Source organism: Dromaius novaehollandiae, chromosome 8 (assembly GCF_036370855.1).
Source record: "Dromaius novaehollandiae isolate bDroNov1 chromosome 8, bDroNov1.hap1, whole genome shotgun sequence".
NCBI lineage: Eukaryota > Metazoa > Chordata > Aves > Casuariiformes > Dromaiidae > Dromaius > Dromaius novaehollandiae.
The window spans coordinates 24,309,692-24,336,809 of record NC_088105.1 but is presented as its reverse complement, the minus strand read 5'-3'; the positions used below and the strand labels follow the sequence as shown (position 1 = coordinate 24,336,809).

General features: G+C 39.7%; 1 protein-coding gene across 2 annotated transcripts in view; it reads left to right on the top strand.

Moving 5' to 3' along the window:
* The first annotated feature begins 3,266 nt into the window (after positions 1-3,266).
* Positions 3,267-27,118, top strand: part of PKN2 (protein kinase N2) — a 57,349-nt gene continuing 33,497 nt past the window's right edge. The window contains exon 1 of one of the 2 annotated variants that reach the window (XM_064515958.1): positions 3,267-3,649. In XM_064515958.1, coding sequence (XP_064372028.1) covers positions 3,602-3,649 — 48 coding nt within the window. In that variant the 5' untranslated portion in view covers positions 3,267-3,601. The remainder of the gene's footprint in view (positions 3,650-27,118) is intronic. The other variant, XM_064515959.1, reaches the window with a different exon arrangement.

Below are 27,118 nucleotides of genomic sequence, written 5' to 3'. Positions count from 1 at the left end.
AAAAAATATCCTAGATTTTGCTATGATACTTCCTGGATATCTTTCGAAAAAGTTTAGTAATGTGCCTAAGGATTCCTGAGGGGTGTTTTGCACTACCTAGAACAATGGAAATCACATCTGTTTATTTTTCTAGCTCTTTGACACAAAGACTTTGATAACACGATCTGAAGAAAAGAAATAATCAAAGGCATCTTAGTAATACTGACATCCCTTTAACTCATTTTACTTTTCTAGAACATTAATTGAGTGTAGGGAATGAGTTAACAGAATAAGGACTGAAGAAAATAGCATTCAGATATTTTAAGACAAGGGCTGAACTCAAGATTCCATATAATGCTAAATTCATGGACTTACTTACTTAACTGCCTTCTATTTTGAGACTCACTTGGAATGTTCTCTCTTGCCCAGTAATTCACTGTCACAATACTTAAATGTAGAGCTATAGTTTTCCAGCACTGCCTTCTGTTTTCCAGAATCTGGAGGAGGAATGATTTAAATATCAGAGATTTAGCTAAGATAATGTTGTTTTTTAAAAATCAGCTTCTCTTTTGATTCCTGTAACAATACACTCCTATCAGAGAACCTAGGACTTTGTCCTTCCGAGGTGTGTAAAGAACATTAGGAACACGGAGAAGCAGAAAAGCTTATAGGTTTTGTCTTGACAGGGATAACAGTGTGTTTAGGTTACACTTAATGGACAGACTAGGTAAGCATGAGCTGAAGTCAGCTGCTTGTTTTAGAAAGAATCCCAGAGCTTCACTAACTGTTGACATCCACTCACACATCTACAGTTTTTCTTTGGCATGCTATCTTTTTTCCTTCGGAGCACATCTCATGAGGCATGCACACCAGCACATTGACTCCTCCTCCTTCACAATGGGAGCAGACTAGTAGATGAGCTGCAATAATGGTGCACACCATTACCATATACATGCCAACAAGCAGGGACTCTTTAAGTCACAGTAATTCAGTCATTTCTGATTTCTTGTCCATACCCTTAAATATCTGTTCTCAAAACTAGCTCAAATGAATTTTAAATACAGTTTGGCATCACTCTATCCATGCTCAAAATGAAAAATTATTGCTTATATATCTTTCCTTACCCCTCTGCCTTCTTCTACAATCTGCCCAAAAATGTGTTGTGCTCCAAAAGTAAAGCCAGCTAGTGCCTCCTGACTTGTGGCTGCCAAACTAAGACTACTTCAGATAACTGACAGCAAAGCTGTGCTGGCACAGATTTCACTGGATAATCTGAAACTCCGGCTATGTGAAAAATTGAGCAAGAAGAATTTGGTGAAGCCAGAATAAGGACGACTTCCACACACAGCCTTTTCCACAATTGAGTGGGGTCTTCTGGGAGTCACTGTCATCTGAACTAGCCCCGACATTCTCCCTCTCTATAGCTTTTAAGGTAAGAGTCATGTACTTTGGAGCTCTTGATCACATAAAGACATTTATCTGACTTTCACAGACTCAGAAAAGTGACCTACATAACCTTCTAAGTTAGCACTCTTCAAGTATGGTAGGTGAAATTCTTCAAGTTGTATGGTAGGTGAAAACCGCTTAAAAACTCAAACAGCATTTGGGGAATTTACATTCACCACAGGAGGATACCTCAACTGTTTTACCCAAATGCTAAGCCAGTTCCTGATTCAATTTAGCATTGCCTAGGACAGTATATCTTTATTTGTAATGTCTAATACATTTTCTCAATGGCTGTGTCAAATATCTGTCATTTACTAGTTCAGTAGTGAACAGTAGTTAAATTCTTGCATTTAAGCTATGTTATCCAAAACTAACAAACTTTGGATACTCTTTGTAAAATAGTGACTGCTGGACAACTGGTAAGCAGTCTTCCTCCTTTCTACTTCCTGCCCTCCTACCCCGCCCCCAACCTGCACTTATCCAGCCATCTGGAACAGAAATGAAAGCCATTGGCTTCAAGTGGACAAAGCCTATATGTAAATTTGTGTATGTGCAAGCTTCTGAATTATATCAATGTAGTTATTTAGGCCTAAGACTATGAAAAAGTTTCATTCCTGTAAAGAGGCACATTGCTACTGTAGAACAATCTTAACATTTATTTTATACAAAATTAACTGTGTGAATATGTCCATAAGCTTGTTTTGCGCTACATGATAGACAGTACTTCAGACTTTGGTGCTCAACAATGGAAGTATGAGCACACTTAAAGTGTTCTGAATTTGCTAGCAGAGGCTGTGCAATCTAGCAATAGCAGTGGTAACAGAGTGTTTACTTCTTTCATTACCTTTCCCCTCAAAAAAAACCCTCCAAAATTTAACTTGCAGCTCTAGAGCAAGTAGACTACATTTGCCCTACAGCAACACAAAGATGCAGTAGCATGAATGGAACAAATGCTGCACAATGACAAATCTATCAAAAATCTCTGCTTGTGCAAGTCTGACACAACCTGCACAGATAAAAACCAGTTTTAATTGTTTCCACACAGCGTTTTGCATGAGTTCAATTACTTAGCCCAAAGTAACATATGAAGTGAAGGTGGAATGAGAGTGCACGTGTGCATATAGACTAGGCCGCAGAAAGTACATGCTTGCGGACAGCTGAAAAACACACCGACATTAGCTCTGCATGCCACTAAGAGGGAAGAGATACCCTTCCTTCCCAAACACGTGGACTTTGAAGCCCTCGAAGCCCTGCTCTGCAGAGCAGTACCAACCCCCAAACTCATCGAGCACCCCGCACACTTGTATTTAACCCTTTAATTTAAACTCATACAAACGGCAGCCAGAGCCCCCACTCACCACAACCTCCTGGGCCACTGCTCCCGGTCCCCAGGGCGGCAGGTGGCTGCCCTCTCGCCGGGTGCATGGGGCAAGCAGGGCCTCTCCTCCCTGAGCAAGCCGCCTCGGCCCAAAGCGGCCAGAACCAGAATGCGTTACGCCTTCTAGGGCCGGCGCAGCTGAGCCCCAGCGAGGCTGGACGCCCCGGGCTTCCCCCCGCCACCGCCACCGCAGGGGCAAACGACGGGGCTCCCGGGGCTTCCCGGGAGGGGCAGGGAAACAGGAGGGGCTGCCGGCAGAACTGGGGGCGAGGCGAGGGGACGGCGGCGAGGCGCCCGTGGGCGGCGGGCTGGGGCGACCCTCTCCCTCCCCCCCACACCAACGGTCGGCCGCGCGCCCGCGCCGTCCCGCTCTGCCCCGCGAGCGGGGTGCGGTGGGGGCGGGGCAGGGCCGGCGCGCGCGGGCGGGCAGCCGGCCGTCTCCGAGGAACCTGCTCCTCCGCCCGCCCCGTCACGTGCTCTGGGCGCCGCAAAGCAGCGGCGCTTTTGCGACAGGGTGACAACCAAATGGTGCGACATCGGCGGTGGCCGCAGCAGCAGCAGCCGCGGCGGCCGAGCGCGGCCAGGGCCGAGCGCCGAGGCGGGGCGGGGACGCGGGGCGCGGGCGGCCCATGAGAGGCGAGGGGGCGGCGGCCCCTCCCGCGCCCCCCGGCCTGCCCGAGCACGGAGCGCTCCCCCCGCCCCCGATGCGCCCTTAGTTGCGGGCCCGCCTCCCGCGCTCCCCTCCCCGGCGGCGGCGGCGGCGGCAGCCTCCAGGTGCGGACTTCAAACCCCAGCGCAATGGCGTCCAACGCGGCCGAGCGGGAGATCCTCTTCACCGAGCTCCAGGTAAGTGGCGGCCGCGCGCCGCTCCCGCCGCCGCCTCCCCCGCGGGGAGGATGGAGCCGCCGCCGCCTTCCTCCCGCCGTGCCGCGCCCCGCCGCCCCTGCTCGCCGCGCCGCGGCCCCCCCCCACGCTGGGCCGGGCCGGGCCGGGCCGGGGGCGCGGCGGGGCGGGGACGCCGCTTCGCCCCCCCCGCCCCCGGCTCTTCCCGCCGCTCTCCCCCGGGAGCCGAGGCGCCGCCGCCCGCCCGGTCGCAGCCCCACCCCGCCGCCGGCCGCGACCCGCTTTTGTCTGCTCTCGGCTCGCCGCCTCCCGCCCTCCTTCCCCCCGCGGAGATGCCGCCGCGGCCGACTCCCTCCGGCGGGCCCACCCGCCCCGGGCCGTGCTGCCGCCGCGGCCGGCTCCGCTCGCCCTCCGCGGCGCCGGGGCAGCGGGGCTGGGGGCGCGGCCTCCCCCCGCCCCTGCGGTGCCCGGCGGCTCGCGGGGCTCCCCGGCAGCGGCGCCGGCGGCCCGGGCGGGCGCGCCCCCCCTTCCCCCCCCGCAAGGGAGCCGGAGCGGTGCTGGCTGCCTTCGCGCAGGCCTCGGAGGCGAAGCCTGCGGACAGAAAAAAAGGGTCTAGCAAACGCTGTGTGTCACACGGCGAGGGGCCTGCGGCTGCAAATAACCTGTAAAACGTCCTGAAAGCTCCGGCGGTGTCTGATTCAAGCTCCGTCGCTAGTTTCTGTGGCCTGTGCAACTGTTAGTTTTCCGCTTGTCAGCTGCAGGGTTAGGTACAATTTGGGAGATTCACTTTTGCACTCTTCTCTTTAAACGTTAGCTTAATCTGTTAGCTCCTCTGCTTCTTTGTCTAAAAGAAAGCTTGTTTTCTTGTTTTTGTTTGTTGTTGTCTTTTTAAATATACAGTACTGAGTCCGTGCAAGTTGTTATGGTTAACCAGGCAGAGAACACGTCTCTGAACTTATTAGTTGGACACTTAGCTAAAGTAAGAAGTCCATAAATGGAAAGTATTGAATTTAATGTTTGAATGGAAATCAGAAAGACATGTTTAAAAAAGGAGAAATTGTACTTCATAAATACTGTGACATTCTTTAATTTTAAATATGTTAGTGATGTGCTCACTTGATTAATAAAGGGAAAGGAGGCACAATACAGAAGAAGCACTTACTGTTGTAGTGCATGAGATGGCTGAAGGCTAGGAATCCATCTAAAACGCTCAACTTTAATCAGTGGCTGGTAAGTGTCTAGGAAGAATCACTATGTTAATACAAACTTGATACAATGATATATAAGCTGGCAAACCTGTTTGAAGTGGTGAGCTGTGTGAATGAGTAACTATGGTAGTGCTAAATGGAGGCAGAATTTATGTAGAAGTACATGAATGAATGAAAGGAGTTTTAGGATTAATTTGACAGAAGTCATGTTTTCTTTATGGATTAGCTCCTTTGTGTTCAGTGTCTTTTGCATTATCTATAGTAACTTCTGTATCAATAGGTGCAGCTCTTCAAGGCAATACAAAAAGGTCACTAAATTAACAAGGAAGTCACAGTAGGGTTTAAACTTTGCAAACTGCTACCTTTTCAGTATATTTAGAGGAGCTTTTGTATCAGGAAGAACCACTTTGGAGGTGTCATTTTGTTTGCAATGGCTTATAGTAGCTGTGGGATGAAGAGGCCTCAGTATCATTTTCCTTGAGAATTCTTCAAAACTAATTACACTTTGTATACCTATATATAAATGCTAGTTTAGTGTTAGCGTTCCCAAAATAAAGGTGACCACATCTGAGATATGCTGTTTCACTCATGTTGCTTCAGGAGAAACCTTCCTCAGACTAAAGGAGACTAAAACTGTTTATATTTCAAATGGGCTTTTTACTTGCATATTGCAACCTTACACAGAGAAGAAAGGAAGCTGTAAGAGGCATGGATCCATCTAACACTACAGTGAAAACCGAAAGCCTCACACAGTTGGGTTGGTCTAGATCATGAACTACGTGTGATTTAGCTGTTTTGATAAGCCAAGACAACCTACTGAAAACAAGCTAAACTCAGTTTTAATCCTAAGCTTGATCCTGACATTGATTCTAATATGGGTATCATTCAGTTATTAATATAACATATTGCTTATTGTTACCATGTGTTCTGCAGGCGTTTGGTTATGATAACCCTACATGTGCTGGTGTGTTGCAAGTAGTTGACTGTTAGGCTTCTTGCACAGTTAGGATGTGGCTTAGGTCTTAGATCAAATTAAGTGGCTCAGTGCTCAAGAATCAATTGGACTCTCCTGGTCTAAGGGTTGGTGAACTTCCACAACTACCAACTAACAGGATAAGAAGTCAGTTTTGTGAAAATATGAAAAACAAAAGGGTAAAATAACTAACTGCTAAGAAGAAAGTGGTAAAACAGATGTGACAGATTTACTTGTTTCAAACTGAACTTTCTTTTTATCAAACAGGCCTTAAATAAATGATTCTCACTTCTCCTCACAATTTTATTTCTTTTAAAAATGACTTTATATCTGATAAAGCAGTTTCTTTTTTAAAAAATCATCTCAACTGGAAAATAATTTGTTAGAAGCTTTTCTTTCCTGCTTTCCTACAGAACACTTTCTTCATTTTTCTACTTAAACAGTTTGCAGACAGTTAGTAGAATGTGGGAAGTATCTCTTGCTTCTAAACAAGTTTTGGTGCAAGTTTGTTCAAGGCTGGAAATGCAACACTTACTCCTCAGTAGCTATCAAATGGATAGTATGAAATAAACTTGGTGGTAAACAAACTGTGTTTTTAGTTGTTTTTTTTCCTAGTAGCTTCACCAGCAAAATACCTGATTACCAATAATTGAAATTTTATAGGAAGTCAGCTTACCTTTTTACCTTCAGGAACTCTTTCCCTCTGTTGTACAGTACTGCTTCATTTGTAGGAGCTTGGGTATGAACCTGCATTGCTGATGTTACCTTTCCTTCCAAAATTTTGCTATCCTTCTCTTAGCTTGGTTGCATCCTCTAGAGCTCTGTCCAGCAGGTAAACTAGTCTCTCAGGTGCTTGCTTTCAGCTTAATTGGATAACCTTTAACTCTTTGCTTCCTGGTCTAAGTGGCAACTCTGTTTCTTCATAGAATTAAATTTTAATTTATGATGCTGTAGATTGTTTTGTTTCATGGATGCCTTATTTAACGTTCATCAGTTTTGTATGAAATAAGGTGTCACTTTTTTAAGCCTTTTTAAAAAAAACTTGTGCTTTCTTGAGTGATGAATCTTCATAGGCATCAGCATAATAAATTGATAAGGCCTGGATTACAGAAATCATTACTTAGGCTATTTAAATGAAACCAGTGTGTATGTGAAAATGATGGTTCTTCTCAATGTCCTGTATTACTTTTTTCTAGACAGCAGTGTAAACATTTTAATCTTTAGACCTTTTCCCATTAATATGACAGGATTTATTTTTAAAAAGTATTAATTCAAAACTGAACTCCCTAAACAATTTTTGTCTAACTTAAAAAAAAAAAAAAAAGAAAAATTACACTATTTGTCCTGTTAAAATGAAAGTCCTTCTTCAAGATGAAGGATTTACCTATAGTTACTTCACAGCTTAACCTAATAAGTAATGGAGCCTCATTTGCTTCAAATTGAAATATGAAAGACTCCAGCTTAAATATGTTTTTCAAATTGGATCACAACTATGTCTTTCTAACGTTGCAAAATATTTGCAAAAATGTCTTTTACTTCTGGTTTGGTCAGAATAAAGGGTGTTTTTTAATTTTTATTTTAATAGAAGCTACAGTCATCTAATTTGCTAAGATACTGTAGTTGGGGATCTTTGAGACAAACTTCATAGTAGAATCATGTTTAAAGGCCATTACTAACTTATTTTACTGTTTCAAGTAGTAATGAACAGTACCACAACTGAAATATATGTAAAGTTCAGTTTATGCTTACTTGCTGGCACATTCTGTAGAGCTGACTGTTGGCTTTACCATCTTTGTCTTATTCTTCCATTTCATATCTGGCACAAGAATAGTCATAAAATGGGTATGACTGAAAAATGCTCAAATTCTTACTAGTCTGCATGATATACATCACACCTTTGAGCTTCAGAAGACTCTGCTCTTTATATATGTATACAAAATTTGGCACTTGCAGCTTGCTATGTTGGGTTAGACTGCTAGATGGGACTTCGAAGACCTGTATTTCATTCCTGGCTGTTCTACTCTTGGCTAGGTGACATTACAGAGATGACTTTTCTTACTCATGTCTGTTTCCCCATCTGTAGAATAGAGATAATGGTGCTTGCTTTTTTAGAGATTAAAAAGTACTGGGTATTTATTATTAGCTGTGGTCAAGTGTCTAAGGACACCTTAAAAAGGTACAAGTAACCTAATTAATCTGTTTTGAACAGACATTGTAATTAGGCTGAATATTCAGCAGTAAGGCTACCTTCAAATACTGTTCAGCTAGGACAGATTACTCTCAATTTTGAATTACTCCTGTTCCTTCAGAACGAGGAAGTATCACATTCAAGTGAATGTCCTAAACCATTCTTTTGTAGTTTAGAAAGGAAAGTGTGTGTACAGCTGCTTGAGATGCTTCGCATCTCTACAAATACTTTCAGAACCAGTGGACTTAGGGAAGTGCCTCTTTTTATTTCCATCTTTGGATTATACATTACTCTTTAAACAGTCCTCTAGTAAAAATTTGAATACATCCTGTTCTCAGTGGAACATAAACAACCCTTAAAATACCTTTAGGTAGGTGGGTTTTGAGGGGGGGAGGGCTTCTTTTGAATGCTGTTAGTCTGCCTGTTAACATTGTATGGACTTGCATGTAATTCATTTGACTGAATTTTCTTTCTTGGAGTAGGGGTCTTCTTCAGTGACCCAGATCTGTTATTTTGGCTCAAGATAAGTTATTAGTGATGGGGAATAGAAAAGTATATTTAGTTACAGTATGTTTAATAGGTCTTCTGAAACAGTATTATGCTGTGAATCGTCATTCATTATAATGTAATTTAAAAACTGCAGTAGAACTACTGGATAAACATGTCCTTTACATTGGGGAAGGGTGGTTTAAGGGATTAATGATGGGATTAGGAATCTTTTCCTTCAGTGTCTCAGAGCTTTGCTGAATTAGAGACTAAGATATTACTTGGCCTCTACTTAGGTTCAGAGTCATAAAGCCTTATGGTGGATTGTGTGCAGCACCATGGTCTCACTCTCCCCTTTCTTGATGCTTTTTTTTCCAGAAATTACTGGTACAATTGGTACAAATTGATTGTTTGATCACTTTCCCTACCTTGATACATTAAGTGAATGGGCATGGGCACAGACTGAACTGAAGCTCCTCTGATGAGATAGTTGCTCTTCAGCATGGCCAAGGCATGTGTGTTGTACTTTAAAGCTTTAATTATTAATGTTTGTTTTTCTCTTTCTGAAAACTAGGCCCACAATTCCTAGCACAAGCAAAGTAGCTTTTTTCCTCTTCAGTGCTGCAATAACTTCTTTCAAACATAAATTTTTATTGTAGGGTCCATAACTTCTGTTGCTTCAAGATATGATTCAGAAATACTGCATTGAAACAGAAACTAGTAGTGCTGATGGTTAACAAAACACTCGGGGCATGTCCATACAGTAACGTTATAGCCGATTAGTTTATTTGAAATGCAGCAATATAATTATGTCACAGTGACACAAGCTTGCACTGCTTTTGTTACTGCCATTTTATAGTTGATAACTTGTCATTTATTGTATCTGACAGTTTGGTGGTTGTTTGAATTATTTACATGGCAGTGTGGATGTACATCCTATGGAGAAAAACTCTGCTCTGTGGATTCTTGTTGTGGTGCTTTGTGGGATGCCTTCCAGAAACTTGAAAAAACTTGTGATTGTGTCAAACACATGTTCTCACGGCATCCTTTGACCTTGTTAGCGCTACTTTTGCACTTCTGCAGTTGGTGTGGAGGACGTGGCTGAGTTCTGTGGTGAACAGACATTAATACGAACAGCGCAATGTACAGTTGCAAACTTAAGCTTAGCTAAATGGATCAGCTCTGCTGGGAATTCTTTTGCTGCGGTAACATGGGTAACAAGGCTGAAAATCAAGCTAATGCATTTAGCTTCACAAATGGAGTGAATTGAGAGTTCATATGATTGGTTACTGTGGCTCTGTTGCTGGACAAATAGGTAGTGGTAATTTGATTGTTTTTATTTAGCTTGATATAAAATATAGATGCAAGTTCCTATACTGTATGGTACAATTATGCTGATTTGGTTGTAGTTCCTGTTTGCTGCTACAGTGGTGTACAGAGCACTTCTGGAGTGGATGCGTGCAACATGATGGCAAAACTCTGCTTTTGCCAGTGAAGTTTTTCTGTGATTTCTGCTGGGCTACCCAGGGGAAAAATAAGGGATATTAGCATAGGTGTAGTTTTGCTAGGACAACTGTATCTGTACTAAAGGCCTCTATTACTATAAAAAATTGCTTCTGTTAATGTAGTACCTGGGAATCCCCATCCTGGGTCAGGATCCTGTTGCACCGGGCTTTGTTTTACAAAGAGTCTCTGTCCTCAAAGAGCTTACAGGAGAAACCATGTAACAAAATAAGTGACACGGATGTGGGAGGAGGCTGCGGGGCCACTGGGGGAGGAAGTAGGACTAGAAGAAGGTCAGCAGCTCAGCTGCTTGCTTGGGGCGCGGAGGGGGCATTTTAGCAAGGGATAGCTCAAAGGAGAGTTCAGGAAGTGGTTTTGTAGGTGTTTTTAAACCCCTGCCAAGGGTTGAGGGATACTCTGGGAAGAAGCAGAGGTGTTCATTTTATTATGTATTGTGGGCTGGTGTTACAGACTGATCAGAAATGGAGATTAAGTCACTGGTACTGAATAAAAAAAAAGATTTTTGGGAAGGGATGGGCTAGGAGAGGAAAGATATGCAGACTTTTCTCTTTTGGGGGGTTGGAGGGGTGTGGGGGGAAAAGGCCATAAAGAAGTGCAAATATATGGCAGGACCCTGAGAAAACTGGCTCTGGCCAGTTAAGTAAATATGAAAACTGGGCTATGCTGGTATGCTTAATGTGGGCATGAACAAATGGGCTTTTTTTGCCTCCAAGTCCTGAGGACTTCTTAAAGCATTATTTCCTTCCACTGGAAATGTGTTGGGTTTTAAAGGATAGAGAATTTCTGACTTGTTCTCTAAATAAGTATAGACCAAAGAGCTTGAATCAGAAACATAACTGTTCTATGGCTGCAGTGTTAAACATTGGTAAGGTGCTAGAGCGAACTGATGTTTCTGATGAGGATTTTCAAAAGCTTGCTCTCCCACAACATCATAGCAGGGGTTATGGATTTTAAATTACTATTAAAATTAAATATGTTAACCTGAAAATTAACAGAACCAGTGGCTTTCCTATTTATGTTGGAAAGAACAAGGAGGAGAGCCTTCCACCTGCTTTCTGCAATTATTAGTGTCCCAAAAAAGATAAAAGGTGGTAGATCTATAGCCATGAGAAAGAATAACCAAGTCTGCAATACCAAGGGTGCTAATATATTGTGTTGAAGCACTAAGATAAAGCACAACAATGATGTGAGGCTCTGTCTGTTAGTATTACAGAAATGCTTGCAAGCAGATCAGGTCAGAAAGGAGAACTCTTTATGCAGATTATAAATGAACTCAGCAGCAGCAGTAGTAGCCTTCTGAATTAGTGTTGGGCATTAAACCCAGTGACTGTTGTTCAGTGCTCAAAATGTAAGGGTTGATATGCTTTTTCTGATATCTCATAAAGGTTAATAATTAAAGGATTAAATAAAGGCATTGTACGTTACAGTGTTTTTTGAAATTTCAAAAATCATACATGTACACAACCATCATCCATGTGCAATATCCCTTCTGCATACTCAAATTTATTAGACTGTTAAAATAGGTTATTGAAAGGAATGAGAGCTAAAAGTAAGTGCAACTTATTTAATGGATTTGGAAATAGTGTTTGATCAAATATTTTCAGTAATGCTCTGAGCATGTAAATGTGCATAGGAAAGAAAAGTAAACACACTGTAGTCAGCTATCCAGTTTATAGTCAGGTTTTCATTTTAAGGTAGTTGTTTTCCGTTTTCTCCCAGAGGAGGAAGCAAAATACGTGAACAGATACGGTTGTGCAAACTGTATTTGGGAATCATTTGAAAAGATGCACTTTATGTGCAAAGTGCTACAATAGAGAAAATGTATGTGATTCAGATTCTCCAGAAACTTCATGCAGAAGCATTTATTGTTATAAAGTGTAATTAGACTTATTTTGGTATGCTACAAGTAAAATTCAAAGTGAATCTTTTTTGAAATAACTTGATATAGACTTGTAAATAAATGTGGTGCATAGCTATTGTGTACTGATATATATATATATCTTCATGTAAGCTTTGAGCATAAATTGAGAGTTAATGACTAAAAGCAGAAAAATATACAATATGAAGCTCTTCAGGGCTGGTTTTTAAGCCCCAAATGCAAACTTTCTAGTGAAATGGGAAAGAACATTAACAGTATGGTTTGATATATCCTCAGCATTCCAGTTTGCTTTTGAAACTGGGGACTTTAAGGAATGCATTTTGAAAACTGTCCAAAGGTACGTTCAGATTGTTTTATTGTTGTAGATCACCAGGGTGCAAGGTGGATCTGTGATGTGAATTTAGGATGAAAAGTACTTGTTAGTTTGTCTATGCTGTACACATTAACTGGAAGTACTGACTTGAGGCGGCTGTTCAAAGAACGTGTTAGACTGTTAGCTGCTTCTGCTGTGGAGAAAGTTTCTGTTCCTACGCTTCATTCCCCCTTGTGTTGCTTTACAGTTGTGCAGCTATACAGTGAACAGATCGCTGGCCTTGTTTCGTTGTGTGTGTGCATAGTTTCCCCCCCCCCCCCCCCCCCCAATTAGTTTTCAGCCAGATCAGTTTCCCAGTCCAGTTCTTGCTGTGGCCATATAAAGGTTCGTACTGGCATCCATCAGGGAATAGTCTGGGGGCAGGAACAAGCTCCTTCCCCCCCCACCCTGTAGTGCTGGTTTACAGGCAGAGATTTGCTCTCAGTGTATGTTATCTTGAGCTAGGGACCATGCAAGTCAATATTTGCTACAGATGAATGAATATATAGATCATGAATACTCTGTGCACTCTCTATGGCAATTCTTTTCTAGCTTTGCATCCTTCCAGCAGAAGGTCTCCCAATATGTTGCATGTGACATAATAACAACCTGTGTGTCTGAAAAAGCATTGAAAATACAGGATTGTTATGGACATCCTGCACAGAAAATGTTGTTTCATTTAGTTTGATCTCAAAGGTTGAGAACAGTGTTAAGTAAGGCTTTATAGCAGTACACTATGTGTATGTGGGGATATTACCATAATTTTGTTTGCTAGCTTTCAGAGGTTTGTTAAGCCTTTTTACATGCTTGGGACAAGAGTTAGTTTTGAAAAAATCTTGAGTCTTTGTTATTTCTGTAACTAAGTGGAAGAAAGTGAGTATACAACAGACGTAGATGGGACCAAATTTGAGACTGAAAGAAAACTTACTCTGCTCAAGTTTGGAGACCAGACTTAGAACTGAATCACCCTATAAACAGACAAATTAAGACTTATTTTCCCCCTGAGCTAACTGTTCAAATAACGTTGCTGTTCATAAAGAAAATGAAGATGAAGAGCATGAGCTGTATGAGGTGTTACGGTTCAGTATGAATATATTAGTTTCTGAATAGTACAATAACTGTGAATCATTTGAATATTTGAATTTAATATCTGCAGTAACAGTATCTCTTAATGGCCACACGAGTTCTATTAAAATATCTCTGAGGACTTCGAATACTAGGTACAAGATTGATACTGTGCCTCAGAGGACTAGGCTCACTTTGGGGGGAAAAAAATGGCAGTAAGTGGGGTGCAGAAATAACAAATCTTGAGGTAACAAAGTGATTATATGTTTTGCAAGTTCTCATGGTGTTGAACTCATTTTCACAATTATTGGTTCTTTCTCTTCCTTCCTGTACCCAATGACAAATTATGGCTTTGCCTAACGGAGTCATTAGAATTTGGAAGATTTTATTTCTTGTGCTGTTGGGGTGCAACATTCCCCTTAGAATAACCAAGGCGATTTTTTGGTGATTCTAAGTGTTTAAAGCTCCCTATTCTACAATAGAGTGTGAAGATGAAACTTTACCCCAGTCCACAGATAAATGGAAAAAAATTGCCTAGTTCTGTTCTTCTGCTACCTTTCTTATTTCTTTTCCACAGTAAGAGGAATGTAACCTCTGTTATGATAGATTCATGATCTAAACTGTTCATGTCACTTGGATTATTAGATGTGAGGTTTAAATTGCTGTTGCACTATTGTGATGTATATTATCACCTGTTTTTTTAAGTGACATAAATCGAAACCTTTCCAGAGCTTGCCTTGAGAACGTAGGAGAAATGCAAATTGACTGTATGACCTACCACCTTTTACAAGGAAGATGTATAAAACCCCCTATTACTTTACTTGATGTGTTTATTTTTATATGGGAAGACTTTGCAAAACAACGAAGGTGAGAGTGTGTTAAGAGGAGGATTCCTCTATAGATAGATCTGTGTGTGACATGACAAGATTATTATCTCCCTATTTTTCAAATCATGTAGGCTAAAATTGCAGGGGAAAAGATGAGAAATAAGTGTCATCTCTTCTTAAAAACAAAAGACAAAAGTATGTTTTTATCCTCTCAATTCATAAAGATATATGCTGCTGACAACTTCTCTGGAGTTTGTGAGGAACTAATTGTGCACAATGGGCTGGAGGAGGAAAAATACAGCCAAGCAAATTGTGGCAAAAGGTTATTGAAGTCAGTCAGGTTGAAGGCAGGGTTTCAAAGACTGATGTTGAAAGCACCAAAGTAAGCACACTACCAATCTACAGAATATTTTAAAATCGGCAATGACTTTTTGTAAGACATGTTCTAAAGTTAGTGGCAGCAGTAGAAAAGTAGAAGTACTGTAAATCGTACATGCCTGACTACTAGTGTAGCATTCTTGAACTGCTGCCCATTTAGGACTCTGCAATCTCCTTTAATGGAAGCATGTTTTCTTCAATATTTGAGTTTGTTTATTGCTTATAAATAAGCTTATATGAAGCTGGTGTTTTAGGCTGAGGATAATTGGATGTTAAAAGTTATCATTCTCAGATGATGATAATTATATACTCAGAGTTGAGAGATCCTCAGGAAGACAGTTTATTTAAATTTTGTTATTAAAACTTAACCTATTATTTAATGATATTCTTCAAGCTTCTGGGGTTTGTTTCCCTCATGAAGAGGTGAAAACGTGAAACTGCAATTTTAAACAGATACAGTCCTTTGTAACATAAGACCGAAATAGCTTATTGCAGGGTTTGTTATTGTCTTTCTCTAGTTCTTTTCTCACACCAGTTAGTCTGAGTCAAATGAAGTATTTTTCAGTTTTCAGGGTAGAAAAAAGTAATCACTTCTGGCTATACATCTTTTTCAAGTTATATGATAAGGGATCATATCTGAACTGAGCCGCTTTACAAAGTAATACCTAAATTTTCCTTTTTTTCCTTCTCACTTTGTATGTGTACTTTTCATATAAAATGAATATCCATTACCAAGTACATGGTGCATGTCAGTCGTTTTGTCTTTGGGGGTAAACTCCTTTCTTGAAATCTGTCTCCTGGTGGAACATGCTAAGATACAGAAACAATTGATAATCGTTAGTTCTTTAAAGTTGGCATTTTCTCTAGAAGTTGGTATTCATGTGTACTAGGATTTTGTACAAGAGAGGGAGTGAATGTATTTTCATGCTTTAAATTAATTCTAATAGATGTTAGAAATTATAAGAACAATTTTTAAATGTAGGAAAAAGAATGGCGGTCTGAGTAGCATTCACTATTGTTTTTCTATTTTTCAGGTTAGCAGCCAGCACTAATATTAAACTGTGCTTTTTGATGTGTTTCTATGTGATGGGAAGTACCTCAATGGCAGTCAGGGCAGCAGCTGCTGTGCATGTAGCAATTGGTTTCTTTAACTCCAATTTGATTCTTGAGCCATATGACCTTGGGTGTGAAAGAAAGGTGAGGGAGGTATAAGCCCTACAGATGGTCTTCCATTTTTGTAACTCTTTCTGTAAAAAATACTACTATTTATGGACTTGTAACATTTTAATTTCTTTAGCATTTGTCTGCCTTCATTCAAGCTGCTGTTGCATTTGCTTGAATTAATTTACTGTCAGTTTAAGGTATATAAAATTGTCCAGGTAAACACACTTTAAAAACTGAACTAGTTGCATCTGTATCCTGCATGTATTCACAAGCATATTCCAAACTATACAGTTCAATTGTTTTCCTCTTAATTTCTACGTAGTATGTAGTATTTTCTGCATGTTTCCTTCACTTATTTTTGTCTTGCACTTTGTTAACCATATGTATTGAAATGGCAGATGTTTCTAATTATTTTTTATGAATTTTCCTACTGTTATATAAATTTAAGTTCTCTACTGTCTCAAAGTATTTAAGTGTTTCTTTATTGCAATGAATATACTTGAAGCTTAGTACATAGTCAAATATATCTACTAGGAATTTCTGCAAATCTGAGTTGCAGCAGTAATAAGTATTATGGTGGCATATGCGGGGAATGAGCGGAGATGGCTTCTGCTCCCTGTTGGCTAGCAAAAGGGGCAGGGGGGTGGCTGTGGTTCTGACACCCCCGGAAAATGGGGAGAACCTTTGTCCAGAGGGAAGCATAGATGTACCCCAAATGCTTATAACAGTGCCTGCTCATTGCAGCCTCTCTAGGTACAAGGCTGCAAAAGGTGTGAAAAAGAAGCCAGTAATGCTCAGACAAGTCAGGGAAGTGTACAGTGCAGGGAGTGTTAGCCTGAGCTAAAGGCAGTATCTTATTTTGGAAGACAATGTAGACAGTGCCCTGCACTTTTTTCAAATACACCTAGGAAATATATACAGACAACTTCCTAAAAGCACATTTTTTAAGTTCGTGTGTCAGAGTATGCTGCTCTGTTTAACAGAATAGAAGTTGATCCTGTCTTCATGCTGGTATTTTTTTCAGTCAAAAGTTAGTTTATATATTTTTATCTCCTAAAGATGACATGCTTTAGATTAGGTAGTTCATTACAGAGGAATACACTGGAGATATTCTTAGGAATGCAACAAGTTAAACTTCAACCATAAATAGCTTCTGACTGTAGTAATTTCTTCCATTAACTTAAAGGACTTCTTCATGAAGGTTTTACTGAATGTCGTATCTAGAGTATTTTTATGCAGCTCTTGGTTATTAATAAGCAGAATATTCTACTTCGTTTAACGTTTTTCACGCTGCAGTTTGGATGACTAGTGAGTTTTTTTCAAACCTTTTACTAAAATACTTCTGAACTGTAATGAAATAGAAAACTTTTAGCCTTGAAGAATGGCTTTGAAAATTATAAGCATATCAAAATCGGTTAAACTGGAATTTGGCAAAACTTCTATAACATTTTTAAAAGGCATGTGAAAACAGATGTGTATATATGCCCTATTTTATAGGGCAAGGCTTTTGAAATAACAAATGGATCAATTTAAGGGCAGAAAGGGGTTAAGTCTGTTGTTCAATATTCCATTCACGTGATTGATGCTGGAAAATGAATCAAATATGTATAATATTATCTGCTCTGAAAAAGGAAGTACGCTGAGATCACTAACAAGCATGCTTCATAATGGCTTTTTGAATATTCAGTAGTATAAGGAGCAACATAAAATTCTTACCGTCTAATGCAGTTATAAAGTCAAAGCTTTTTGCCCTTGCCGTTTAAACTTAATTTTATTGCATATTCAGTAATATTTAATTTAATAGGCACATGTATACATGATGGAAGTAAAAGCTGTTGCTTTGTTTTGTGCCGCTGTAGGGCTGTTATGTTACAGGTCTCATTAGGGCATTGCTTATTTGGAAACTGATGCTTCCTATTTTTAATTTAGCTGATATTGAGGCAGTGATGGTAACAGGAGCTAGATGGAAGAGAATCCTACAAAAGCCTGAAAGCAAAATGGGAAACAGCTTAGCTGAGAGATGCCATTGGGACTGAACGCACAGAATAAAATCTCTTAAATGATCATTAAGATGTCCTTAGGTTAAGAATCTTGAACTTCTTTCCGACGTTGTTCTCTGTCAGCATTTGTATAGATGTTAGGCCTGCATTCTGGAGAATAAGAGGGTAGATTTGGAAGTGAAATCTTCCAACTCCATTTCATCGCTGTTGCATATAAAGCTGTTGAGTCGGAATGGGAGGGGGGGGGTGTTAATGTTGCAGGTTGAGACAGGTGCCTGTTTCTTCGTGACTCTTCTAATACTTGGTGGCTTCTTGAATAGAAAAAGGAAATTAGGAGTTAGTGAGAGAGAAATTTCCTACCATATCTTAAAGGTCAAAGAAAGGAGGATTACAAAAATACTATCCAAATGTATCATTGCATATATTAGTGATGCTCTGTAAAAGTCTCAGACAAATGGGGACATGAAGTAATGGTTCTATAAATAACTCTGTGTTCATCCATAAACCTTTACTGGAAAGGCATGGAAAGAGATGTCTGCATCTTTGCAAACAGGATCTGGGGTGTGGCAATACTTATCCGCAATACCAAAAAGTGCTGCTGACCACCTGTAATGATGACAAAAGGATTTAAAGGTTTTCCATCCTCCTTTTGCTACTGGAGATAACAGCTGGAGCTTTTCCAGCTGGTTGGAGTGTAGGGTGGGAGCTTTCTCCTAAGTAACATCAGATATAATCAAAACCACAGATGCTGAATTTAAGTAGTTTTCAGTAGTTCTGAAAACTACAGAAAGTTCTCAAACTTCATGTGTGTTGGCACAGTGCCTTGACATAAATGTAAGCATATATGCTTTTTCTGTAACTAGTGTGTGTAAGAACACTGTTTCAGCTACCAGACTGAGGAACCCACAAGCTGTGGTGAAAAGACTGTTACACAGTCCTAGAAAGCAAAAAAAATCTGGTTCCTTCACCAAGATCTAATGTTTAGCCATTTGGCCTGTTGCCTTACAAAACAGATGTTAGTATTATCTCTGATATGTATTGCTGCATTTATAATGCACAAAATAGTTGGCTGCTAAACGTGATGGCTTAATTAGACTGGAATGTAGGCTCTCAGCTCTTCCTTTAGTTTTGCGGTGGCTAAAAATAACTCCTCTAAAGTTTAGTATAGTAAAGTTAAATGTGCTAATGGCTCTGTGCTGAAAGTTGAAATTGCCTGAAACGGATTTCTCTCCTACCACCACCTCCCTTCTGCCCCTGCCCCCCCCCCCCCCCCAATAAATAATTATACATCCTAGAAACAAGTTCACATGCAGGGATCTTTCTTTTGCTTTCTAGATTAAGGAACTTGGTATATTGTTCTTTACCAGTGTCTTGACACGTATATATGTTGTTGAGAAATTCCTGTTTTCCAGCTGAGGGTTTCTTATGTCATTTCAGTGACTAAAACTTTTTGACCTGCATTGAAATTGCAGAGAAAAGTATTAGTGTGTCGTGACATTTTTGTAATAAGGCATTCTTGCCCACCTGTAGCTTAGTGAGAATGTGTAACATCTTATGACTGCATCTTATGGAGGTGGTAATTGCTGATACAGTAATGTGTGGATGGGCAGAATGCTCAGTCTGTTGATACTGAATTAGATAATACCTATTAATAAGATTATAGTACCTATTATTCAATTCATTTTTACAGAATACAAGATAAGCCTTTTACAAAGGGCAGTGGACCAGTTTATCAGTCAGTATTAATTGAGGTTTGAGTTCTTTGGGTTTTATGGTGTGCTAATTTGATGTTTCTGCTCAACGATTAAGACTTCTTTACAAGCAGAAATTAAGTATGCATACTTACATTAATGTTAACATTGCAGCTATTGAAAATTCATAGTTGTGATGTTAACTTTGCATTAAGATAAGTATATTTTGTATGCATACCCAACAAACTGTAACCTTTGTACCGTGTGCATTATATTTGCGAAGTCGTAAGGCATAATTGTGTGATGCATGTCTATTGACTGACCTTTTTACCTTTGAAAATCTCATCTACCAAATAAAATATCATGTCCTATATCTTGGATAATACAGTATCATTAACTTTTCCCAACATTTTGAGCTATATCCCTATTATTGTTCTGCTCTGGATGTTAGACAAAATTAGGTAAATGTTTCATATAAAAAAGGCATTTATTTTGGGGGTGAAATAAAAACAAAGTTATATTAATTTTAACAGCAGGAATGCTTATCTTAAATGTTTACTTCAACAGAGACATTACTAGTTTTCCTCATTTGGGGAAGGAGGAAGAGTGGTTGTCTTTGGACAGGTTACTAGCTTCTGTATTAGCAATGTTTCAAGGCAAATTCTTCATAAAACTAAGTTCATGAAAATATTGCATCTTAAAGTCCTGTTTCTTCAGTAAATTGTACTTGAACTTTAAGCATTTCAGAACAGTAAAACAACTGCTTACACCAGACTTAAGCTTAGTGTAACTACAGGGAAGTCAGTGAAGGAAGACTGAGATGAATTTGCTGGTAAGTTTCTCAAATAACTTGACTTCATCCTGAAATAATTCAAACTGAATGAATTCATTTCTAAAAGAAATGGATAGCATGTTTCAGTATATAGTATTTTCTCAGGAAGAATATTAAAATATATTCTTTATTTAAAATGTAGGTACTGTGACCTCAAACTGTCAAACACAGATATTAATATTTTTGCCATTTACCATTCTTTATTGTAAGACCTTTGAAACAGGATCTTCAGTTTTTTTCACAAAGTATGTCTCAGAAGAAGACTAAATTTTCCATATTAAACTTTGAACATTCAAAATTCTGTTTGTGCATGGAATGCGTTTGTTGGCTGTAGGAGATGTGATGCATGTGCATGCCCAGTTTTGCTGTCCAGTCAATATAACAAGTGTTCAGCTCCATTTTTGGAATCTGTGACTAAGGAACTTCTCTTCTTCCCAAAATACATTGTGTTTCTTTGAACTTTCTTCTCTTTCATTTGTCAAACTGTCATTTAATCCACCTATTTTTCTGCAGCCTTTAAGTGGGAGTATGTGTTGTTATCAAATGATGAATATGTGCTATTATGATGTTACACAGATGAGAAATTATTTCACTTTAGTTTTTCTGCTGTATGCATCTAGGTGGGGCTGCATTTTAGGGGGAATTACTTTGGTCTTCTGGGCACAACTTCTATGATGCATCATTATTGGGGATACTTCCAGCAAACAGTATGGTATTAACAGTTCATAAAATCTTGTTCCATGTATGTTGAAAGAACTAGTTTAGTCTGGCATTTAATAGAACTTCTACTACTGTGTGTGTGGTCTGCTTGAAAATTATGTAAAATGCAGTTTTCCTCTGAAAATCTATTCTACTTCTTTATCTTGCTATACGATCTCAGTTACTGTAGCACCATCGATATTGGTATTTCACATGCACTTAAAAATGAGAAGCTAAATTAAAAGTAAGACTGCAAGGTCTGATAACAGAATGGAGGAGTGACGTTACTATAGGCTTAATTTTATATGCAGATCTTGTTTCTGGGCTTGTGTAATAAAAGTTGTGACACAAGCCACATTCCTTGTAACAGAGGTTTGTGCCGTTTCTTTGGAACATCTGAAACCAGACAGGGTAAGATTTGCTTCTACTTTGCTGGCCTCAGCTGGAATCTTTTGATTGAGGGGTAGGAACTTCTTAAGTTACAGATAAAGTTCAGAAACTGCAGAAGCATCTGTAATGTACCAGTTGTCGGAGTATCTAGTGAAGCTTCTTGAATACTGTAGCCTTCTGCTGATTTCAGACTCAGGTGCTTGTCTGGGCTGTGCCATAGCCCCTTTGGAGTCCTCATCATCATGAAAAAGGTGGTGAAGGAAACTTTTTTGTAAAGTCGTCTTTCTTTGCAAGTCTCTCAGGCAGAGCCTTCTCCTAGTCTGAAGCCATCAGGAGCCGCTATAATTATATAATCTTATGGATGCAGCCAGGCACTCACTGTAAACATACAAGAATCACATTTTAATCAGAGTCCTAGCTGAATTTATCCACATATAATGCAATGCATTATGGTTACTTGTACCTTAAACAGCTTGCTGTTACAAAGAAGAGAGCTGTGACTTGGATTAAATTTAAATCCTGATTTGCAACATGTTACTACAGCAAACTAATGCCAAAATCTATTAAGCCTTCAAGGCTTTTTGTTTTTGACATTGGGTGAGTGCTGAGATCTTGACCACAGTCACATTTGCTTCTGGGCGAGAGGAAATAGTCCATGTAGTTCCAGTAATCCAGACAAGCCGTCACATCTGGTTTTATGAATGACTTGAGGGGGAAGGGAAGTTTGCAATTGATTAACATTGTTCTTAAAATCAAAGACTACTGTAGTTTCAGGAATTACTATAGAGAACATCAGGGACCTTGGCAGTTACCTCAGAAAAACAACTTTTTCCTAACAAAGTATTATTCAGAGAATTATACTGAGATACCTAAGTGCTCCAAATCTGTTTTCCCAGCTTTTCAAAATGAAATACAAAAATGAATAAACTTTGTCTTTCTGGATAATGGTGCTTGATTTTCATTTCATATACAATTTAAACATCTTTTTCTATTTAAAATTAATAGGCTTGTATTAAATAGCTAGGCATTTTTTGACTATTAAAGATAAGAAAACCTGTTTAACAAGTATTTATTGTTTCAATAGACAATAAAATGGCTTCTGAAATTCAAGAGAATATGAAAATGAATGGTAATACTTTTAAGAAAAATATATACAGTTTTACTTTGAGATTTTGATATGGCCCTCTTTCTAAAGGCATGTTGAATGCATGCTAGCTGCACTTCAATATGAAGCCTAAATAGCACTGTAAAAACAGAAGTTCTCATCAACTGTGAGGCATATTGTAGTTTAAGGCTCCACTTGTACTTCTGTAAGAGCTTCTACCAAAATTGAGCAATCTGAATTCTTATCCTAGCCCATATTCTCTAGGGTTAGTGCATTGGATAACACAGTGCACTATGCTGTGCTGTTAGAAGTGAGTCTTTGGCATTTACTAATGCCCAGGATTTTAGGGTTATCTTTTTCTTTTAGGAGGTGGCAATTTGAGAATCTCATTTTAAATTGAAAGTGGTTCAGTACGCACAATTGAAGCAGATTCCCTGATATATTCAGCTTCACAGCAATCACTTCTATTCAGCAGCATCAAGTTTCTATCTTTCAGTAATTTAGATGTTTTATTCCTAAATGGGAGTTTTGCTGGCAAATTCAGTCTGGCAAGGCACCAGACTCATCCACTCTTTGGTTCAGAATTGATTTGAGAAAAAGCACAAGGCCTTGATGGGTTTTCGTAAACATCACTGGTCTCTTCCACCACATCAGCCAGAATAGACTCTATTATTAAAAGACATATTCAGACCACTACCCATTACTTTCCGCAACTATACTTAAAACATTTCGTTGGAGTGCAGAAATTGAAGGCTGGCATCTTGATTTCATCTGTATAAATAGATAGTCTTTGAGCCAGCAATCAAAGTGAGGTTGAGTCATTAGGCTGTTGCAGTAGGATAGCTATATATGTGGTTTCCTATATATAATTTTTTTTAAAGCCATAGTATCTAATTTGTGGTCCTTGAGAGTTTATAATATTAAATACAACTTCTGTTTCCTTACATGCTAAAACGTTTCAGAAATCCGCAGTCTGGCTCATAAACATGTATTTTTCTGTTGCAGAGAAGTATGTATCGCTACCTCCAATTGCTTTCCTCCAAGCCCAGGAGCAGGTTGTTAGGAGCAGCACTGAGGGCTGCTGCCCTTCGCTGGTGCTAAGGATGAGGTTGCCCACGGTCTGGTGCACTGCAAGGGAGAGAAGGGCACCAAGGCACTGTGCTGGGTGCTCCACTCCTGGGATGCAGAGCAAAGGATAGCTCCTCTCTTCTAACCAGCAACCAAGACACTCTACCAGAAATAAAAAAGGAAAATCAATAATTGACTGTCCCACCTTTTGTCTTAATTAGATTTTAAAACAGTGTGACCTGTTCTCTCTTCTGTCAGCAGGAGTGGTTTAGTCATGACTTAATTTGGAGGATTTCCCCTCTTAACATGTTCTATGTTAAATGATTCTGGGAGGGAGAGTGAAGGAAGTGGCTGTGTAAAATCTATTGATGACTTCTTGGCATGGAAAACGTGGATGATTTCTGCTGCCTTTGCACTGTCTACTTGAACAGTGCAAAGGAAAGGAAGTGGTTCAAGGAACCAGCCCCCTGCCTCCACCTGTCCTCCTTGGAAGAGTTTAGTCTTCAGGCTGAGGGAATGAATGCCTTTGTCCTAACAGATGCGAGGCTCAACCTGGTAGGGAGTTTGTCTGAAAGGGGAAGAGAATTTTTTGGAACAAGTTCTGCTCTGAGAAGAGACTTGTAATAGGTTAAGACAAGTACCATCAAATAAAGCTGGAATATCCTGTGTTTTAAGTCATTACTCAGCTTAGAAATAAACAGTGTTTGAGTTTGGGGTTTTGGAGATGCTTTTCTTAAAAACAGAGCAATCCCTACCTTCTGTCTCGTGATCAGCTATTAGGAATTCTGGCCAGTTGTGTCGATCTTTATCTCTGTTTTCAAATGGAAGGTTGCCGGGGCTGTTGGCACCGGTATCCCTTCAGCACGAGGTTCTCTTGGCCTTGTTGGATGCTGGCAGCAAGGTGCATCTTGGCAGTGGTGGCAGCAGCGGCAGAGCCCCGTGCTTGCAGAATGCTCTGCCGTTGTAGGCAGCTTTGCGTCCCCGGCCGCGTGGCTGCCGCCTTTGGAGGCTGGCTGCGTCTGTGACCTTCCTGCCAGTGAGGTGACTAGGTGACAGGATGCTTGCAGCTCAAACACGTTATTACCTCTGGATGACAAGAAACGGGAATCATCTGTGGTTCTCTTTAGGGTCGTCTTGTGGTATTGCCCTTAAGTTTATAGTCAGTTCTAGTATAGCAGGCTTCTTGGTGTGCATGTGTGTAAATACTTAGTTTCTTAGAAAATAGCTATTTTAACATCAGAATAAATTGCCTTGACCCAAGAATGTTAAATGTTATAAGGTCAGCACTTGTTGTTTTACTTTAATTTTTGTGGACAGAAATCTCAGTAAGATCTGCATTTCTTCAATTAAAAAAAAAAAAAAGATACCTCCATATTTTTTAGCAACACAAAACATGGATTTCTAATGAATAAGGCTGATTAGTTAGTGTTTAGTTGCAGAGTTGTTACTGATTCACATCAGTTCAGTGATTCGCTTTGGCTAGTTCTGGGTACCTGTGCACGTACAGTTTAGAGCAGAGATGGGAACAAGTGGTCAAGGGAAGGCTTGGGGCGTTGGAACTGCTTAAACTAGACTTCTTGTGGAAGTTACTTGTGTACTGCAGCCGCCTTACCTTGTTTGTGACCTTGTCCTATGTGACAGCATATGTGCTGCTGACAAGAGGAGTGCTTGAACGCGTCGGCAGTGTGAGCAGGCAGCAGTGTTAGCGGGCAGGCACGCTCTTGAGCTCTCGGCTGCCTCGGGAGGAGGTTGCAAAAGGAGACACTGTGCCCTGAAACTCTTCAGTCTAGAGAGAAGTCCTGCCGAGATGGCTCAAACTGAGGCGAGCTTAAACTTAATTACTGGAAACTTGGAATGCAAATTGCTAATGATTATGAAGATGAATGTAGTTTAATTGGAGACTTGTTGGAGACACTGTAGGTCTGGAGCAGGGGCTCCAAAGACCTGTCTATGGAAGGACGTAACATCCCTGTAACAGGTGGGATGTTGGGCTAGGAAAGAGATAAAAAGCGCACCTGTAACAAAATACGTTATTGATAGATAAACAATTAACTAGAGTCTCTTTGGGAAACCCTAGTCTAAAATATTTCTAAATTATTTATATTTTAATTGCATTGTTCTAGTTTAGGAAGCATGCCTTTTTTTAGCACGCTGTAGGTGCTATTACAGAATAAAGGGTGTTGTGGAGTCTTGTTTTAACGTTTGTCTTTCGCCTGTGAATTTTGAAAGATAGAATATCTTGCTTTGAAAGGAGTGGAGGACAAATTCTACAATGCTTACAGAGCGAGTACAAATTTATGGTTTAAAAATGTGCTTTTTTTATTTACAAACACTGTTTTGATCTCTTAAAGATAAATATTTGTATGCCAATCTTGAAGCCTTTTTCTTTTAACTCCCTTAAACTTCTATGCATTAGAGCAAATAGGGAAGTCAAAGATCAGAATCTAATTTAGATGTACTCATTACCTAAACACCAGCAAATAGTTTGTTATGCAATTACTATATAAACTTATTTTCAGTTGTTTCTCAACATGGATCACTTGACAGGCAGTGGTTGGATTCCTTCATTATTGATGTGAGCCTTTTACTAGTCACTTGTCACTGTTGATTAGCCTAAAAAAATTAAAAATAAAATGTTGATTTCTTATCTGCCTATGAAAACAATATGATGTATTTCCTAGGAGAGCTATTAATAGCCTTTGTACATGTGCATAATTTTTATTTTAGTCTTCACTAATAGAAATGTACTTATGGGAATCACAAGTGCACTTTAAATATAAATTTGCATGATTTTTCCCTTTGCATTCCTTACTCAATTTCTCACTTCTAAATTGCTTGCTTATTGTCTGTCTTTCACTAGTAGATAAATTCTGTGGCAAGGTGGTGATTTTGACTACTTTTAAGATTTTTTTTTTTAATCACTGAAATTATTTTACTGATATTTCTAAATATTTTACTTATTTAGCTATGGGTAGAAATATTTTAGTAACAGGCTTTAAAAATGACTTAGTGAACTTGTAAAATCATACTTGAGAACTAGTAGATTTTATCTTTCTTATAGAAGGCAGTATCAGTGGCATGTACACAGAGGAAAATATTTTGACCAGCATTAACCGTAGGGCATGTATGATACAGGCACAACCTTCATGATCCTCAATTCCCCTCGTTCTTAAAAAAACAAACTGAAGAGCACATAGCTCAGAACAGTGGGGAATTCCTTATTACAGTTAATCGTAGAATTAGAATTGCAAAGCTCTCATACTTTTTTGAAATTGAATGTATCATAACTTGAAGTAACTGAATACATTTGTATGTTGATCCAAATTCAGATTGGTGACCTTTATTTTGTAACTCTTCCCCCCCGCCCCCTTCCTGCAGAAAGAGAGGTTTCTCTGGTCTGAGTCAATAAAACCCAACTTACTGTAGACTATGTCTACAGGTCCCCTTTTCTGAGACCTTAGTACAGTTTTTTTAGCCTGATGCTTTGCACCTTGAACTCCTTCCTAAGTGCTTTTCTGTTGTCTTTGTGTTTCTGGAAGCAAATGGTCATGACAACTAATCTTGCACCCAGAACTTTCATATTTTTAATCATCCCTTCAAATACCTCACCATCTTCCCAAATAACTACAAAGTCTAGGCAATC